Source organism: Dama dama, chromosome 24, assembly GCF_033118175.1.
Source record: "Dama dama isolate Ldn47 chromosome 24, ASM3311817v1, whole genome shotgun sequence".
Lineage (NCBI taxonomy): Eukaryota > Metazoa > Chordata > Mammalia > Artiodactyla > Cervidae > Dama > Dama dama.
In genome coordinates this window covers 17,356,476-17,370,298 of record NC_083704.1, presented here as the reverse complement: position 1 = coordinate 17,370,298, position 13,823 = coordinate 17,356,476, and the positions used below count along the sequence as shown (strand labels likewise).

Below are 13,823 nucleotides of genomic sequence, written 5' to 3'. Positions count from 1 at the left end.
TCAGATGACTCCTCGCTATCCCCAGAGGTCAGCAGAGACATCAAGGACCGCTCTCCTCCAGGCTTAGGCCCATGGGTCCTCTGGACACAGTGAATTTTGACCTAGTCATCTCAAGTAAAACATGGTACATTTATTGGAATGAATCATATGTTAGCTCCCTGAGAGGTGGGGCCATGTCTAAATCTCCAGGGCTGGCCTTGGAGCAGGACTGACCCTGCCACCCAAGTTGGAATAGGCCTAGAATTCACAGCCCCATATCCAGCCCCTCAGCTCCCACCCGAGATCATCCGAAGGCCTGGTCCTCAGTCCTCCTCTTTGTCTATTTTTTCATCTTTAGATTGCAAAGATGGGCTGGAGAGACTATCTTGGTCCATGCTCGTCAACCTGGAGTTGAGAATGGTGTTCTTGGCCACTTCCTCCGTCATGTCGTCACTTAACATGTCCTCATTTGAGAGTTCCTCGCTTAGGCTCCTGAAGAAACCATTGGAGAAAAAGTCTGAGCTGTATCCTTTTAGGAGCTGAGAAAACAGGCCCGGCCTGGCTCTGCATTCCTGAGGGGCAGGGCTTTCCCGTGCCTTGGTGGGTCCCTAGCTAAGCTTCTCCATGAGCCTAGGAGGGGTCCTCGCCTCCAGAATCAGGCCTGTTATGTCTCCTAACCCTAGTCAGACCCGTCACTCTTCTGTATCTTTGGGATGCTGTTTACCATCTTTATCACTGGCATTTACTGAGCACTTGCCTTGTGCCACTGTGCCAACCACTCTATTATTTATTTATTGAATTTAGTTTTTTGGCATCACCACATGACTTGTGGGATTTTAGTTCCCTGACCAGGGATGGAAGCCCAGGTCCTTGGCAGTGAGATCACAGGGTCCTAACTACTGGAATGGCAGGGAATTCCCGCCAACCACTTCATTTGGGTTTAACCTTCCCAATTCCTAAGAGAGAGGAAGGCAAGGTTCTGTGTCTTTACCTCTCCACGCCTCAGTTTCCTCATCTGTAAAATGAGGGACAGTGACAGGACCTACCTGTCACTACTGTATATGGTGATTTTTAGGACAAAGGTGGAAAGGCACGCAACTAGAACAGGCCCTGACACATGGGAAATGCTCCATACACGTTAGCTGTTGTTATTATTATGTCATCATCCCATGTTGCAAATACTGAATCTCAGAGGTAGTAGGTAACCTCCCTATGCACATGCTAGCAAATGTTATCAGGGACAGAGATCCAGGCTCTCTGACTCCAGAGCCTGTGCTTTTAGTTACCGTCCTAACTAACTAAACACTACTATGTCCCTCTGCTGCATGCCACTCCCCCTCTCTATAACGGACCAAACGCCTATTCATCCTTCAAAGCCCTACTCAAATATCCCTTCTTCTGGGAAGCCTGCCCCAAATCCCTAAACTAGAGTTCCTCCCTCCTGGGGTTCCTATAGGTCCTATATATTCCCGTGTCAGAGTCCATTGGTGAAAACTGTTTGCATATCTACTGTCTCCCTTGCTCAAGCCCGGGAACTCTTACCTTTGACAGCCCAGCTCTGGTACCATGCCTAGCTCAGGGGCTGTCAATGAGAGTTTGAAAAAGGAGGCGGGAAGTAGGACGATGGTGGGGAGGAGGACTGAGGAAGCCAATGGCAGAGGCCCCTATGCTATGAGCAGAGGGCACTGGAAGACATCAAGCAGCCTCTGCCCCTCTCTGTTGCTCAGGTCCAGGGAGAGAGTTGTGGGTTCTGCTGGCCTAAATCCTAGAAGGAGTGTTTCTACCAATCCTGACAAGCCTTTTCCAGGGCACTTAAGAGACCAGAGACCAGAGAGCCCATGAAACAAGTTGGGTGGAGCCCATTTCCCAAGTTGGGTCCTGGGCTATTGGGGCCAAGAGGCCAGAGTCATAAATCAAGACTGGGTCCCTTTGGTGACTTCCCTGGCTGTCCACAGGTTAAGAATCCACGCTTCCACTGCAGGGTGCATGGGTTCAATGCCTGGTCAGCGAACTAAGATCATCCATGCTGTGCGGTGGTATGGTCAAAAAAAAAAAAAAATCATAATAAAAGACTGGGTCCTGTTTGAGGAACTGAGAATTCAGAAGGGAATGGAGAAGTTCTCAGGAAGCTGATTCCAAGCCAGGCCCCTGCGCCCTGGGAAGGGAGGAAGCCCAGGGCATCGCCACGGGCATCACCCCAGTGTAGGCAGGCATCAGGGGCTGAGGAAAGAAGGTCTGGCCCACGCTGGGTCAGGAGAGCCAGACAGAATGGGAGCTGGCAGAGGCTGGGCTGGACCAAGGCAGGTGGCAGCATCCACGAGAGCGAGGGAGTCTGCTGTGAGTAGAGAGTAGCCTTTGTATCATAGGCCTTCTGGCAGCGGGGTGGCGATGGATAGTGTCTGACATGCTCTCATGGCCAACGGCTTAAAAACCAGGCCCTGTTCTGGCCAGAGTCTAGCAGCCGCACACACCTACCTTGACTGTGGGGTAATGTGCTCCAGGGTATCAGGCAGGGGCTGATCTTGCATTTCTGGCAAACTGGAGCCGTAGAACAAAGCCACGGAAGCCAAGAGGGAGCAGAGAATGATGGGTAGGATGGCAATGTTCTGGTGGATGAGTGTCACAGAAAAGATGCCTCCAGCCGCCCAGATCAGAGACACTAGACCCAGACCTGTCGCCCTGGAAGGGGAGGTGAGAGTTCATTTGGAGGCTTTTTGGGCCCAGCGACTGGACTGGGTGGGAAAAGCAGCTTCCCCAAATCCCACACCCTCATCTCCACCCTGCCCAACTCACTGTGCAAACTTGGAGAATTTAGTTCCTTGTTATTGCAAAGGTAGGTAGTAATTTTTTATGGAGCCAGGAGTGGGAGAATTATAAGGCTCAAACTCCATAGTATGGGTGTGTGAGGGTGGGTGGGGAGGGGGACACTACAGCCATCATCAAGGGTTCCTCTGGAGAAGGGCCTGAACCCCAGAGTGGCCCAGACACAGTTTAGACAGTCAGTGGCAGTCAGGGACTGGAGTCAGATGGCCTAGGTCCAAGTCCCACTTGTGCCATCTGCTATGTCTGACCTTGAGCCAGTGCCCTTACTGCTCTGATTTCATGTCTGAATTAGGTGTGATGATGGTGTGAGGGGGACATTTTGGGTGAAAGTTAAATGGAGTAACCCATGTAAATTGCTTAGCAGCGTGCCTGTCACCAGATGAATGCCCAATCTCAGCTGCCGTTATTCATCCTATTATTGCCCACCCCCGACCGCACCCCGCCCCCACCATCATCCACAAGGCCCCCCTACCTGATGATGGTGGGGAGGAGTTCAGAAGTGTAGATGTAGAACATGGTGATGGAGGCAGCCAGGTTGAACTCTCCAAGCAGGGTTATCAAGATCACGAGGGATTTCAACTCTGTGGCCAGACAATGCAGCCACCTGAGTCTGTGGCCACCCTCCCCTTGGGGCAGGCGGGGGAGGCCTGCCCCCTGGCCCTCCCTCAATCCCCCTCAGAAGGCATCTGGACAGTCCACCCCTGCCACCTGGTCAGCTGGTCAGCAGACTCAGAGGAGGGTCAGTCTGCTAGAGGGAATAAGTACATCCCCTGGGAGAGTTGGTCAGTGGAGTGGGACCCCTGTGGGCTCTCAGGCCATCACCTACTGTGTGGACTCAGCTCCTGCATCCCTGCCTCCAGGCTCTCTGTGATCTGCCACATGTTCACCCAGATCCAGCGTCCCCCGCCCCACCGCCTGCTCCTTCTGGAGCATCCATTCAGCCCCAGGCTGGCACCTTAAGTGCCGGGCTGTCTGCTCAGGGCTCTCCCCACTTCTCCTTCATTCTCTGCCAGGTAGAGAGGGGCAAAGGGGGCATTTAGTCCCTGGGGCCTGAATGGCTAGACATTCCAGGATGCCCAACTCTGGGGAGCCAGACTATACATTGGAAGAGGCAGAAATGATCTTGGGAAACCCCATTCCTCAGGTCTAGGGGAGTTGAACCCCCCAGCTCACTGACCTGGGGCCAGGAGTTCCAGCTCCTCCCCTACCAGCCTCTGCGGGACCCTGCCCTAGGCCTCCTCCCCGTGCCCAACTCCAGGCCTGGCTTCACTTGGCTCTGGGATGAAACTGGAGACCTAGTTTTATTTACTGGGGATTTTCCTCCTAGTTCGTCTGGTTTCAGACAGCTCTGCTTAACTCCTTATAGACCCACATTTTAAAAAAGCCACTGAACAATGAAAACTGAATAATGGCTTTGTTTCTTCCGTTTTGTTTTAGCCAGTCAACACTGCAAACAGCAGGAGAGGGAGAGAAAGGGTCCAGGTCAAGACACACAAAATTGCAGCCCCCAGGGAGAGTGAGGGAGCTCCATGAGGCAGATCCTGGATACCGCCTCCCCAACCCTGGCCCCAGAGGCTGAGGGGGCTCCTGTGGTAGCCATTCTGATCAGGTGAATGAACGCTGACATCTTAATGACCACATCCTCAGCCCTGCCACATTCTTCCAGCCTTGTGACCTGGGGCATATGCATTGTTCTAGGACTCTTTGCAATTTTGAAAATATTGAGAGTCCCCCCTCCCGTCTCCTTCCCTGGCTCTGAATTGACAGGGCATGGGGCACAGGGCCCCCATGGGAATGAGTGGCCTCCATGAAAGTATTGTTCCTGAGAGTTTGGCCCAGTGTTAGGCTCAATCTACAGTGCACAGCTGAGTTTTTCCTGGTGAGGCTACAGATGACATAGGGCTGGGGTAGCAGTTGAAGACTGCCTCTGTTCACATTTAATTATTGATGTGGGCAGGACTCGAGGGGAAGAAGGCTGCCCGCTCTCCTGCCCAAGGACGATTCCTCTGAACAGCACCTCTTCCCCTCCCAGGGCCCTGGGACCTTCCAGTGCCTTGTCCTGGGAGGCCTCTCTTCACCCAAGAGGGCAGTGCTCTAGAGAATGGTCCTTTCTCAGGAAGTGCTAGGGCCACTCTAGGGCTGGCGGGCTGTGGATGCAAGAGGCTGACTCCCAGGGTGTTGTGTTGGCTGGATAGGGGCAGGAGGCACGAGGTAGGGATTCAAGGAAGCTAGAAGGTTGGGGGGTGCCATCAGGGAGGCGGAAAGAGGGGTGGTGGAGGCTGTACCTGATGGGAGCATAAGGCTAAGGAAGCACATGGTGGCTCCTTGGAACAAAGTCATAATCAGGGTTCCTCTCCTCTTAAACTGCTCGAGGAGAAAGATGCAGCAGAGCCGAGCGGGCACCTCCATCATGCCAGGAATCACTTGTGAGAGGTAGATGTCCATGCCCAATTCCCTTATCTTGAAGCCCAGCGTGTAATAGTTGCAACCGATAGCAAACCTGGAATTCATTACCGGAAGAGAGAGACTCTCCGAGAAAGACACACAGAAAGCCAGGAATGAAGACAGGCAGAGGAGAGCATGGCAGGGTGGCCGTGGAGGACAGGAACAAACATGGAGATCTGGGTTCTGCGGGCTGCACCAGGGTTCTCAGGCCTTGCTCCCTCACTGGCCCCCCAACATCTATTTTGTCCCTGGATCCCTGAACTGCAAGCCCATTTGCAGTCCCCACTGCCAGCCCGGGGTACTCACCATATGCTGCATATCACCAAGGTCAACTTGCGGAGGTACCTGTTGCTATAGAAGTCCAGGATAGAGGCCGAAGCCACCTTCTTTCCAGGCAGTTGCAACTACAGGACAAGCAGGACCAGCCACATGCAGGGCCAAGACCTCAGCTTGCTCCCCGCCAGCAGGACTCACGAGGTCCCCTGCCCTCTGCCTCCCAGGACCAGCCTGGCTTCTGGCTTTTCCCTGGCAGGGTTCCATTTTGCTGTCATTATTCTCCTCGAGCAGTGGGCTGGGGACACTCTCTGGGCCGAGGTCCCACCTGAAAGGATGAGGAGGGAAGAGGCCCCTAATGTGGCCCCTAATGTAGCCCCCGTCCCTGGGCCCCAACTCCAGGCCAGAGGTCTCTTACCTTATCCAGCAGACTTAAAGGAATGGTCTTTTTGTTCACAGCAGCTGCATAGCACAGCATTTTCTTGGCCTCCTCCAGCTTCCCTTTCATTATCAGCCACCGTGGGGACTCTGGGAGAATCCTGCATGGCCCATCCCTCTCTTACCCATCACTCCAAGATGCCCCGCAGACCCAAGTTGGTCCCATCCCAGCCTCAGCTGTGGACATTCTATTCCAGCATGAGGTGACTCAGATGTTGGAGGCTTTGAAGGTGACCATCATCCTCGGACTTCCATGCCCACCCCTGCCCAAGCCATTCACAGTATCCACCACTGCCCAGTGACACCCCGGCCCTGGCTGCTTCTGCACCACAGCTTCTGTCCCCCTCAGCCACCCCTAACAGCTATTTTCTACCTTAGGGGTTGTCCCCACCTGCCCAGACATACTGAGGACACGTCCCTCTGCGTCCACATCCTCTGTTAGAGCCTCGTTCTTGTAGCTGGGGATTCTCCTGTTTGCTATCTCCTAATAGCCTGGAGAGTATGGGAGGCAGGACCCCAGTTTTGACCGCAGGGCCCAGCCCCTTCCTGGGTGAATGGAGGTCTCTACTCTGGCCCACTTCCTCCTGGTCACATCTTCCATTGCCTTTGACCTCAAAATAACCCTAGGTCCTTGGTTCTTCCTAATCCTTCCAAGTTGAAGAACCTACACAGCTTAACATTTAAAGCACTTCTTAAGTGTCCTTATTTTATCAGTCTGTTAATCCTCTGCCCAAACCCAGATCTAGTATGATTATTCCCATTTTATTCTCAGCCCCAGGGCCTAGTGGCTTGCCCAAACTCACAGAGGCAGAGCTAGTATGAACCCCAGTCCCCTGGAAAGGCACTCTTAACAAAACTTTGCCATCAGCCCCTGCTGATTTTTTGTAACTGTTCCTCTTCCTGCCTCAGCCTGGACTCTGTGACTGGTCACTGTACACACACACCCAGGACTCTAGAGACAACTTCATCCCCTCTGCCTGCCCCTGCTCCTGTTCCCCCTCCAGCCCTCCAAGGGGCCAGCAAGCAGTTACCCTGTTATCCTCCTCCATTCTAAGGCTACAAAACGGTCCTCAAGTCATTAAACTGGGATGTCTCCAGAAAGATGGGAGATTGACCACATGCCTACTAAAAACGAGGAGTGAGGGACTTCCTTGGTGGTCCAGTGGCTAAAATTCCATGCTCCCAATGCTCGGGTTTGAACCCTCGTAAGGGAACCAGTTGCTCAGTCATGTCCAAATCTTTATGAGCCCATGGACTATAGCCCACCAGGCTCCTCTGTACATGGGATTCTCCAGGCAAGAATACCAAAGTGGTTGCCATTTCCTTCTCCAGGGGATCTTCTGGACCCAGGGATTGAGCCTGATCCCACATGCTGCAACTAAGAGTTTGCATGCCTCAAGGAAAAGGGAAGATCCCGCATGCTGCAACTAAGACCTGGCACAATCAAATAAATTAATAATAATTTTTTTTAAAAAGGAGTGAAAAAAGATACCAACCCTCACGTAGGAGAGATGGGAAGAAAGATTTAGCAAGTACATGAAGCCCAGAGTGGATGGGGTGGGCCGACTGGGTAGGCAACGCCCCCGCCACACAGCTGGAGTAGCGAGGGGCCAGAGAACCTCACTCCTGGCTTCTGAGGACCCTGGAGACTCCAGTCCTCGGAGGTGGAGTAGTTGGCACTGAAAGCATAGGAGAGGTTGAAACTAAGGAGGACCCCATGAGGACCCTGGGTATGGAAACCTTTCTGTGTCCCCTGTTTCTTGTTTGTAGGGAACAGACTCCAACCTCCATAAGTGTCCCTGAATTCCAATGGACTAATCAGGGAAGGAGCAGCCAAGAAACAGCAGTGCAGATGTGGGGCAGGGTCCTGGCTCAGCCTCAAGGGATACACATAACAATATCTTTTGAGTTCTTTATAAAGCCCCCAGTAAATGGAAGCTGTCAGGATTCTTCATTCCAAAGAAGACTACCTAAGGCCCAATTAAAGGAACCAGAGAAGCTCATCAAAAGATTACTTGAGGACGTCCTTGGTGGTCCTGTGGCTAAGACTCTGTACTCCCAATGCAGGGGGCTGGGTTTGACTCCTGGTCAGGGATCCCACATGCCACAACTAAAAAGATCCCATGTGCTGCAACAGATTTGGCACAGTCAAATACATAAAACAAACAAACAAACATATATATATATGTGTGTGTGTGTGTGTGTGTGTGTGTATGTTTTAATATTACCTGAAACCAGATTAGAGGAGTATAGGTCCTGCACATACCCTAATTTTATCAGCAACTCTGCCCTTGAACCATTACTATAAAACTCCTTGTTGAATCCTCTCGGGTTGGGACACAGTTTCTGGGGCAGGAGCCTGCTTGTCCCCCATTTTATCTGGCAAAGCAATAAGGCTTATTCTTTTCTGTTTCACTCAAAACTGTGTCTCTAAGATTTGATTTGGAATTGGTGCGCAGAGGCTGAGTTTTCAGCATCAAGGCTGAGGAACAAGGAAAATGAAATGAAAAAATGAAATCAGAAAAAAAGGAAGAATCGAATACAATGTGGAACTTTTTTACCTGAAATTTCAGCTGAATTCCTAAAGCTGGTAAAAATGTCTGATAACCTCACCTTCTAAAGAGAGGTGTTACCACCTTCAGGATAGCCCTTATTATTTAAAAAACAAAAAACAAAACACCATGGCCCGGTGGCCATCTTCCTTTGCCAACTAGAAGGGCTAGAAATTTCCTGTTCGTGGAAGTGAGAGAGTCTTGAATCTCTTCCCCTCCCCATGTTGCTCATCTACTCATGAAAGACACAGTCTTCAAGTCATCTACTCAAGCCTGATGAAAGGCACAGTCTTGGAGAAAGGGAGTCTGTCCTTACATTCTGTGGCAAGATGATCATTGCTTCACCCAGCCCTGCCAAACCCTTAACACGGTGATTTCAGTTTACTCCCTCTCTGCCTTCTCTTCTGTTCCTCTACTTTTGCCACCTGGATGACTCTCTTTTTTTCAGTGCCTCCTCACTCCTCAACCTCCTCTGGCTCCACAGAAGCCACCTCAAGGTCACCAAGACCAACAGATGCTTCTCACCTTTCTTGCCTTCAACTCTGACCATTCCCTAATCCTTAAACTCTTGCCTTTCAACATTTTTTTCTTCTGGTTTTCTGACCACCTCTCTGACATCTCTTTGAGGATCTCCTCTGATGGCACTAATGCTGGGGTTCCAGAGGCTCTGCCCTTTGAGAGCCTTCTCATCTCATACACTTTCTCCCAGGGAAAATCCCATGCACTCCAACCCTTCACGGACTCCCCATCCTCCTAGTCTCCAGCCCATCAGACCCATCCTTGTGCATGTCCTGTATTTGTTTGCTCACCAGATATAGCAGATGAGGGGGAATACAGGTGTTCCGCCCACCAGAAACATTAGCCGCCAGTGGGGAAGGCTGTAGGCAAGTCCTGTCAGGAAAACGACTCCCATGGAAAAAAAGCAGTGTCCCAGGATGAAGGCGTAGGCCCGGTGCATGCCCATTAGCCACTCAGTGACTATGCAGAGGACAAAATCATAATCAGCTCAAGGTTCACAAGGCTGCCCTCACACCCAGCCTTCCGAGATGCCCCAGCTCTGCTCAGGGACTGGTGTTCTTCTGCCTGCTTGGGATCTGGGTCCAGAGACAGCACTTCAAAGCCACAGAGAGTGCCTCAGTGTGCCCAGGGCACATTGCAGGCCCCTTGCCTGAGCTCCCAACCACAGAGGTAGCCTCCACTTTGTTCTCAACCTGGCAGTTCCCTCCGAACACCTCCGGCCTGACCACACACCTATCACTGAGAAGGCCTGGTCCTAGGCACAAGACTTCACATGTGGCCTGACACACGCAAGGCGTCACTGTCCTTGTCTTGGCTCTTAGCGCATCACTGCTTTGGCCACTTAGAGCTCAGCCTCTGTGGAGGACCCAGTTCCCTCTGGCTGGGACTCTGGAAATTTCCCAGTGAGAAGTGGGAGCGGAGTTCCCCAGCAGGTTTCATACAAGACCATGGCAGCAATAAATGTATGGGTGCATGAGAGTTTTGCATCACAGGTTGGGGGGTGGGGCGGGGCAGAAATCCCAGCTCTTTCATGTAACTACCATGTGACTCTGAGCAAGTTGGCTAACTTTCCAAGGTTCAAATATCTTCCTCAGCTAAAGGAATAACAGAATAGCCCCTGCTGAATAGACAGTTGCCAGGATGAAAGGAGTCAGTACGTGCTTCCTAGCTACCTGGGCTTTCTTAAGAGTTGAATAAGCATAAGCCATGTAGGTGAAGTAATGAGTGTGAAGGGGGAGATGTGCGGGGTACCAGGGGGATGATGGTACAAGGGCAATGTGGGCACGGACTTCCTGGCATCCCTAAGCCTCCACTGGCTGCCAGGTTGGGCCACAACCCCAACTGTCCGGTGGGTTCCCAGTAGGTGCGCGCCGGCCCCGCCCCGCCCCCAGTGCCCCGCCCCCAGCGCCCCGCCTCACGTAAAGCTGAGCTGCCAATGGTGTAGCCCATCACGGCCTGGGACACACAAAAGCGGAAGAATATATACTGGTTAAAGCTGCTGACAAAGGCTGTCCCGAAGCCGAAGATGGCCAGCTCCAGCAGCGACAGCAGGATGGTGGGGTAGCGGCCCAACCTGCAGAAGTGGAAGGGCGCTTGCGCCGAGACCGTGGATCTCTGCGGGTGGCCCCACTCCGCACTCAGGACCAGATCCTGAGCCGTCCACCCGCCCCTGGAGTGCCCCTACCCTTGTCTCCCTTAATTACGACTCATTGGCTCTGAATGGCCACGAAGAAGAAGGAGGGATGTCCCAGGGCCCAAAGGAAAGACTTACTTGTCAGTTATGAAGCCGAAGATGACAGCCCCCGTCAAGAGCCCAGCCAAGAACACGGTATACACGATTTCGTTGCTTGTTTCGTTGCCACACACCAAGTCAAACTGGGGGTTATATGCAGGGATTGGCCACAGGCCCCCACCCAGGGCCTTCTAGGTCCAGAGACTGAGCCTCCACCCGGGGTGGGCTTTTAGGCAAAAGGGGCCAGAGACAATGGTAGGTAACTTGTGTGCAGCAGGCGTCATCTGTGTTACCTCTGCATCCCACCTACATCTAGCAGACTCGAGGAATTAGGCCTGGGGAGAGAGACTGGAGACACAGGCCAAGGAAGGGGATAGATGGACAGGTAACTGAGCGAAGGCCAGAAACGCCAAAGACTCTTTCCCAAATACAGATGCTAGGCTCCTGGCTAGAGAATCAGATTGGGCAGGCCTATGCTGTGAAAGGGCCAGGTAAGAAATTGTTAGGCTGAGAAACTGTTAAGAGGTACCAGATCAAAGCTGTTCTTTCCCCAATTCTCTAACTTTTGTGATTTCAGAAGGTGGAGCCACAACTCCAGTTTCCTGGACAGATGGCAAACACTGCCACCTGCCCCTACACCCCAGCCTACTCTAGCTTCCTGGCTAAGGTCGGTAAGCCTAGGACTGGGCAGAAGGAATCCTGTTTCTGCCCTGGCCGTGCTTCTGCGGGGTGACCTCGGGCCGAATGCTTCACCTTCGTGGGTCTCAGTTTTCCCCCCACTGTTCATTGAGGGTGAAGGCACATCTCTGGGGACCTGGGGTAGCTTCAGGCAACTCAGGACAAGGCATACCTCATTTATCAGTGACCGCCTCTTGCTCTCAGGATAGATCCACCCATTTTGACATGAGTCTGTGTGATTGAGGTCAAATTGGATGACAGAATCCAGATCCCAGTCCACAGGCACATACATGAGGCAAGTCAGGAAACTGCCATTGGGTGCACGGGGCAGGGTCAGATTCATCTGCTCAGCCTCTGACAGGTTTCTGTCCACTGCCAGTATCCAGCTGGTGTTGCAATAGGGCTTTTGGGGTGCGAACATGAAGATGTCAGCAAACATGAAGAAGGAGGACAATAAGTTGGGAATGAAGCTGAGGGCCACCAGCCTCCGCTGGAATGTGCCAAACTCCCCCACCACATCCATGATGTTGGCTAATTTATCATCCTGGGCATCTATGGCCCTCAGTCTCTGTAATAGCATATCCAGAGAACAGCAACGGGGGCTTTCTGCGCCGTCCTGTTGGTGGAGGTTCCTGGGATGAGGATGGGATTTGAACTCTATCTTGAGGCTCTTTTTCTTTGCCATCTCTGCAAAGAAAGGATGCAGCTCAGTCTTCACTGCCACCACTTTTCAGAACATCAGAGACCAATGTGGGAGCCACTGGCCAGAAAGTGGCCTCTCTGGCTTGCAAACAGTTTGGATCCCAACCTCAATGGCCTCTGTAGTTCCCTCCTCTGTTGTGGAAATTTCTTAATTTGTCCCCCATTGTCCCACCCATTGCTGACATGTAGAGCACTTAAGATTTTTTAATGTGTTAGAAAATGCTCTGTTATCATCAATTCTGTTATCATGAATGGCTAAGTCCTGAGGAGCTCCCCTGCAACTTCCCCACAGTAGAAACTTTGTTTACACACACACACACACACACACACAAAGCCGAGGCACCACCAGTCTTGCAAAAGATAGGTCTCCGGGGATCATTGCTTTAAAAAAAAAAAAAATTGGCTTAGAAGTGGCCATGAACTGAGGCCAAGGTGGGTGGCGAGAAGCCTTGGCTGCAGAAGTGGGGAACCAGGAACAGGGCCATGGGGTGCCAAAATGGTAGGGTATTGGACAGCAGTAGCGTGCCAAGCTGGAAAGGCAGGCAAAGGGGAAGAGTGAGGTAGCAAAACTGACTGTAGGGATATTACCTTGGAACAGCAGCAAGGGAGTGGGGGGACCTAAGCTTAAAGCTCTGTTTTGAGCAGAAACCCTCAGCAGGGCTGAAGAGATCTTGGGTTGGGGGACCACTTGGCTATCAGCAAACGTAGGTGCAAGTCTACTCGGAAGGAAAGTTTCTCCAAGCTAAGCTGGCAAGGCTCTCACAGATTAAGATCAAGTCAAGGACTTGAAACAAATATTATCAAATCCTTGAGACGTTAAGTCACTCTGAGAGTAGGAGATGGAAATTACAATTACGGAGATGGACTTACAGTCAGAGGCAAATAGCAGATACCTTTGGAGTAAAGACACAACTTCTAAAGTTAAAAACTACTGAATAACAAGTTGTTGTTCAAATAAACACCCTAAAGGGAATATTAAATAGATTCAACACAAACATGAATGAGACAACAGAAGAGGACTTCCCTGGTGGTACAGTGGTTAAGAATCTGCCTGTCAGTGCAGGAGACACAGGTTCAATCCCTGGCCTGTGAAGACTGCACATGCCGTGGAGAAACTAAGCCTGTGTACAATTATTGAGCCTGTGCTCTAGAGCAAGAGAAGCCACAGCAAGGAAAAACCTGTGCACCACAACTAGAGAGTAGTTCTGCTCTCTGTAACTAGAGATGCCTGTGCAGCAACGAAGATCCAGTGCAGCCAAAAAAGTAAATTAAAAAAACAAAAAAGAAGATAGACGATTTAACATGCATCCAGTTGCAGGCTCAGTGGGAGAAAGACAGAAGTGATATTTAAGGAGATAAAAGCAATCATTTTCTAAAACTTAAAAAACACAAATCCTTAGACTCAGGAAACAGCATATCCCACTCAGGATAAATATAAGAGAAATCCACTGTAACACAGCTGCAGAACACCAGTGACAAAGAAAAGATCTTCAAAAACATCTAGAGAGAAGATAGCTCAGTTCAGTCGCTCAGTTGTGTCTGACTCTTTGTGACCCCATGGACTGCAGCATGACAGGCTTCCCTGTCCATCACCAACTCCCAGAGCTTGCTCAAACTCATCTCCATCGAGTCAGTGATGCCATCCAGTCATCTCATCCTCTGTCGTCCCCTTCTCCTCCTGC

At 51.5% G+C, this 13,823-nt stretch overlaps 1 protein-coding gene across 1 annotated transcript; it reads right to left on the bottom strand.

The window, feature by feature from the left end:
* Positions 1 to 287: 287 nt before the first annotated feature.
* Positions 288 to 12,124, bottom strand: SLC22A14 (solute carrier family 22 member 14). Its single transcript, XM_061129110.1, has 10 exons — positions 11,612 to 12,124; positions 10,801 to 10,904; positions 10,448 to 10,602; positions 9,320 to 9,488; positions 5,939 to 6,059; positions 5,554 to 5,651; positions 5,088 to 5,302; positions 3,275 to 3,428; positions 2,455 to 2,658; positions 288 to 471 (listed from the first exon to the last, which is right to left on the bottom strand). Exons 1-10 carry the CDS (start codon positions 12,122 to 12,124, stop codon positions 303 to 305), a joined length of 1,902 nt encoding a protein of 633 aa, XP_060985093.1. The 3' UTR covers positions 288 to 302.
* Positions 12,125 to 13,823: the final 1,699 nt, after the last annotated feature.

What these genes read in the sequence shown, in the direction of transcription:
- SLC22A14 (XM_061129110.1), bottom strand. Translation starts at nt 12,124, where the DNA reads ATGGCAAAGAAAAAGAGCCTCAAGATAGAGTTCAAATCCCATCCTCAT. An exon ending in CATTGGCAGCTCAGCTTTAC is followed by an intron (nt 9,489 to 10,447) that starts GTGAGGCGGGGC and finishes TCCTCTGCATAG; the next exon opens with TCACTGAGTGGCTAATGGGC. An exon ending in CACATTACCCCACAGTCAAG is followed by an intron (nt 472 to 2,454) that starts GTAGGTGTGTGC and finishes TGGTTTCTTCAG; the next exon opens with GAGCCTAAGCGAGGAACTCT.